This window comes from Limulus polyphemus, unplaced genomic scaffold (genome assembly GCF_000517525.1).
Source record: "Limulus polyphemus unplaced genomic scaffold, Limulus_polyphemus-2.1.2 Scaffold563, whole genome shotgun sequence".
NCBI classification, from domain to species: Eukaryota; Metazoa; Arthropoda; class Merostomata; order Xiphosura; family Limulidae; genus Limulus; species Limulus polyphemus.
In genome coordinates, this window is record NW_013666173.1 from 213,817 (window position 1) to 218,913 (window position 5,097).

Below are 5,097 nucleotides of genomic sequence, written 5' to 3' on the forward strand. Positions count from 1 at the left end.
TATATACACATAAACAAATATATATATATATATATATATATATAGGAGGTTCACTATATGTACCTCATTGTTCATTAACGTTTCCGTACATGGTTGAAATTGATCACCGATGATTCATTCAATGCCAAACATTTTAAAAACATAACAAAAGTGCCAGTGATCTTGATTAACTTTTTATTGGATACAAAATTTAACGTAATGAACTTTTCATATATTGATGACATTCTTAGGGAGTTTCTATCGTTTCGTTATGCAAACTGTTCCAAATGTAATGTATGCATATTATGCAGAAATATTTGAAAAGCTGCAATGATATGCTTAGACAACTAATTTCAGTCACCTCTAAGAAACACGTAAATAACACTTATAAGTTTATTTATGATATTTATGAATGGATATTTCTTACATTTCAGTTTCATTATATTTTTTACTATTTCAAAATTTTATCTTTTCAGGAAATCGCCAACAAACAACTCGTAATGAGATGTAAGTAGACCAACACAAGCCTATTTCAGTTTTTAAATCAATAATATCTTCATTAAGAACATTGGTTTCTCCATCATTATGAGCTTAATGAGAAAAGCAGAAAAAAATAACATTTTAGAAATTATTGATAAACAAATTAATGTGATGCGTGAATGTAAACAAAACACTTTAGTATTAACCCGAAGCTCAAATAACCAATTTCGATCCCTGCAGCACAAACAGAGACCTTGATTTTATTGTATTTAAGCGAAACAAACTCATTTTTGTTCATACCAACATGAAACGGTGTTTGTACAAGCAAACTGTTGGCCATTTGTATTTTTAAAGTGTAAAGTTCTACTGCTTTATAAGATACATATAATAAATGCAGAAAAAATAACGGCTCGCATTTATCAATCTGATCGTCTTGATGCTGAAAACTTGGAATTTAAACATCTAGTCTGAGATAGTATGGGCTACTACTATTAATACCAATATTATCATACCTAAATATTAATCTAAAATACCTCGACTTTTCTGTCTCATTTTCATTCACAACTTTAATATATTTTATTTCAGTATTGTGTTAATATTATTCCAAGAGAAGTTTTTTTATGGGAATTCATGTTCTTATTTTCTATCCAGATGTTCTATCAATTTCGATGTTACAACATTCGTTAATTACAAGTAACAATTTTCAGTGGTGATTACATAATTCTGTAAGACATAAGTTGCTGTAATGAATTAGTCATAAGCAAGAAAGTTTGGCGAAAAGTGAGAAGCTTATGTAAAGATTCTGTGGCTGGTTTGTGTAAGGTTTACTAAAATCACACTTTTGAACAAAATAAACATTTGCATAAATTTACCTAAACACATTAATAATTCTAGAAAAGAACCCGAACCAGAAAAATATGAAGAACCTGAAGCGAAATTAGAAGCTACAAGGAAAAAATGTCCTGATATCATTCCAGGTATTGTAGATATATAAGAAACGAGAAAAGCAAAATAAAGTTTCCATTTGAAAGCATTAAGTATATTGCGTACAGAAGTTTAGAAACAAATATAATTATAATTCTTCTCTTGTCGTCATTTGTAAGAACGCTTTTGTTAAGAGCACATGTTAATTAATAACTCTTATGAACTTCTTTTAACACGCGAGTATGAATTTGTTTTGCTGTTTTTTTAACTTTCACAATTCAAAAATAAAATAAGAAAAATACGTACAGGCTGAGAGGCAATCATTTTCGTTATCTGTATAGTTTGCAATATTACAAATATGAAATGATCTAATCACGATAAAATATAATTTCGCAATTTAAACCAATCATTTTCGTTATCTGTATAGTTTGCACTATAACAAATATGAAATGATCTAATCACGATAAAATATAATTTCGCAATTTAAACCAATCATTTTCGTTATCTGTATAGTTTGCAATATTACAAATATGAAATGATCTAATCACGATATAATATAATTTCGCAATTTAAACGTGATAATTTCTATCAAACTAGATACGTGAGACTTAGATGACTCTTAATTATTATTATTATTGGTAAATGATTTTTTTATACTCAAAAATTGTTTGGATCTAACGGCAAAGCAATAATTTTCCCATGCATCGGCTAAAAAAATCCCGTTTGCATAAATTTTATATTGATATGGAAAAAAAAATACCGTCATTTTCTTGAATACATCAAGGAATAACTAGCATAGAATGATTTTTATTATCACGACAAGTGCATTATAGGCGCAGAGGCATCATCCATAAATCAAAATACAATGTCTAACGGTAAGACAACTGTATGAAAAAAACATGTATCTAATTCTCATAGCTAAAACATATTGTGAAACATAAGAAAAAACAGATGTTGATCCCTATTGTCATTCTTCACTTGTAAATTTTATCCTGCTACAGTTGTACTGTTGTAAATGTATTTTTATTCTATCATAACTGCATTTTTGTTCCGTCATGCATGCCGGTGCTATGTATTTTCTTATGTGCTATTTCTTAGCTTATTTCTGATTTTTTTTTCCTAAATTGAATCTACGCTATCCAAGGGGTTTCAATAGGCGAACATCATGGAGTAAATAAAAACGTCTATGACGACTTGAAAGAGGACTACAATATCCAAGAAGAAGGAAATATATGGACAGCTAACAAACATCTTCCTCAGAACCAATCCTTTGAAATGGTACCATTTATAAACTGCCTTTGTGTAATTTTAAAGTTCCATTCACATCAGTATTATCACACATTAAGTATCTTGTTCCAAGTATGTAAAATGTAGGTATAACATACTAATTAGATTGAAAAATATTATACTTTAGTTTACAGTTTTTATGATATCAAAAAATGATATTTTATTCATATAAAAGTGGGCCATTTTTTGGTGACATTCGTCTGAAATTGGCATTACGTTTTATAATTATCTTTTTTTATATTCTGGGGAAAATAATGAAATATAAGTGTTAATTGTATCTATTTTTCCTAATTCTCTAGTTTTATTAAAATAATGATTAAATTTCTGGAAATAGTTTGTAAACAAAATTGATGTGTAAATATCCCCATTATGTAATATGATTATTAGCTATCAACATAGAAATAGTTTTAGAAAACTACTTACAACGAAATAACTTTTTTACTTATTAACAGTTCTGTATATATGACTTTTTTCTTTTCCGTAAGGCATATCGAAAAAAAAATGAAACAGAGAATGATGGCTAAGGTTAAAAGTGTTTCTAAATTCTATCATCTCATATAGAGAATGATGGCTAAGGTTAAAAGTGATTCTAAACTCTAACAACATTTTCTTATTTTTTTACGTCTCATTTGATTAAAATGTAGCTTTTTATTAAAGTGTAGTGTGTTCGCTTTTATGGCCCACATTTTTAGAAACCAATTTCATATTTTTACTTTTCTTGCAAAATCTATAGGGTAGGTTAAATGTAGGGCATTACAAACTACGACATTTTCGAACATCGTCAAGACATAACATTTTAGCTTTGTACGACGATCCTTCTTTATAAATCTCTACGTAAGTTAAAAAACACTTATACACCACACATGGATAATACTTGTGATACATTATGTAACGATTTCGTTTCTATATGTTCTACGGTTTTCAGTCACAATTAGTTCCAGTTTACCGCGTTTTTCACAGATATCGATTTATTGCGAGTTGTTATTTTCAATATTTTTCTATGCATGCTCTAACTATATTACACATCAGAGAGCCAGAGAATAAATGTTCTACCTATAAAGTGAAAGAGATCTTTAATAATTTTAGCCAATTATATAAATGTTCTATAGTGAAGTCAAAGAGATCTTTAATAATTTTAGCCAATTATATAAATGTTCTACATGTGAAGTCAAAGAGATCTTTAATAATTTTAGCCAATTATATACATGTTCTACATATGAAGTCAAAGAGATCTTTAATAATTTTAGCCAATTATGATTGTGATACTACAATTGCTTTAAAGATGGAATAAAATCAGAAATTATCTCCATGATGTTTAGAAACAATAGAAACTGCAAATTAGCAAGAGCTTTAAAGCTAATACTTTGATATATTCTACCACTAATGTGAGTTCTCATCATAAATCCATTTATTGCCAATACATTTGGATTTGGCTTTTTGTGTGTTTGTTTGTTTTTGATTTAGCTATTTAATTAATTACTTAGTAAACATTAAAACACTTTCAGCATTTTTTGTAACGTTTAGGACCCACTACAAATACAGTCACACCTTATAAATAACGACGAGGAGTATGTGGGACCACAAAGCTATTGGTCATCATGTCAACCAAATATAAAGGGTGTTCGTGTTCTTCCTTCTCCAACACTCCATACGTTCGTCTATGACACTGACCAACCTGACCTTCATCTGATACCACCTCGTCAAACGGACGTCTGAACACGCCGTCCACATTTACTATTAAATTTACCTACAAATATCAGAATCTATCAGTAAGTTGTAACATTGATGCGAACGTGCTCATGAAGTTCTGAAGTTAACGTCGTAAGCCTATCTTTGGATGTACAACAAGTTCATCTATGATTAAACATCTACGTGTTATACTAGAGGAGCATCCAAACTAGTCCGTATACGTGATCAATATTAAATCGGCTAATTTGCCAGCTTTGCTAGAATGTGACAATGCATTTTGTTGAACCTTTTCATTTAAAAAAAATGGAAAAGTATATGATATATTTTAAGATTGTGACAGGAGATATAATCGTCTCTCAATTTATATTGTGATTTGTGTTTTTCTTTGTTTTGTGGAATGCTTTTCTGTAGCTTAATACATTATGACATTTCACAATTATTCAGTATTATATATGTTGGAAATGTTTATTTAGAAAATAGTGTTTATTAAATTATAGAAGTGTATTCTATTGGTGACAACTTGACATTTAAACTACGTTTCCGTACACGGAACATCATTGCGAGAGAACTGTAAAAAAAAACAATGTTTTCATGCCAGTCAAACATTTTGCTTAGACTTGTTCTTCCTTATAATGATTTAGTAATTGAGGGTTAAAAATGGTATATATATATATGTGTGTGTGTGTGTGTGTGTGTAGTAAATCAGCCAGACAAATGGAAATAAAAAAAGAAGAATAT

The 5,097-nt window shown here is 29.1% G+C and overlaps 1 protein-coding gene across 2 annotated transcripts in view; it reads left to right on the forward strand.

Annotated features, from left to right (window-relative positions):
• Positions 1–5,030, forward strand: part of LOC106459123 (hemicentin-1-like) — a 98,643-nt gene extending 93,613 nt beyond the window's left edge. For both annotated transcript variants that reach the window (XM_022385548.1, XM_022385549.1), the window contains 4 exons: positions 456–486; positions 1,354–1,436; positions 2,528–2,661; positions 4,195–5,030. In XM_022385548.1, the coding sequence (XP_022241256.1) occupies positions 456–486; positions 1,354–1,436; positions 2,528–2,661; positions 4,195–4,386 (440 nt within the window). In that variant the 3' untranslated portion in view covers positions 4,387–5,030. The remainder of the gene's footprint in view (positions 1–455; positions 487–1,353; positions 1,437–2,527; positions 2,662–4,194) is intronic.
• The last annotated feature ends 67 nt before the right edge of the window (positions 5,031–5,097 follow it).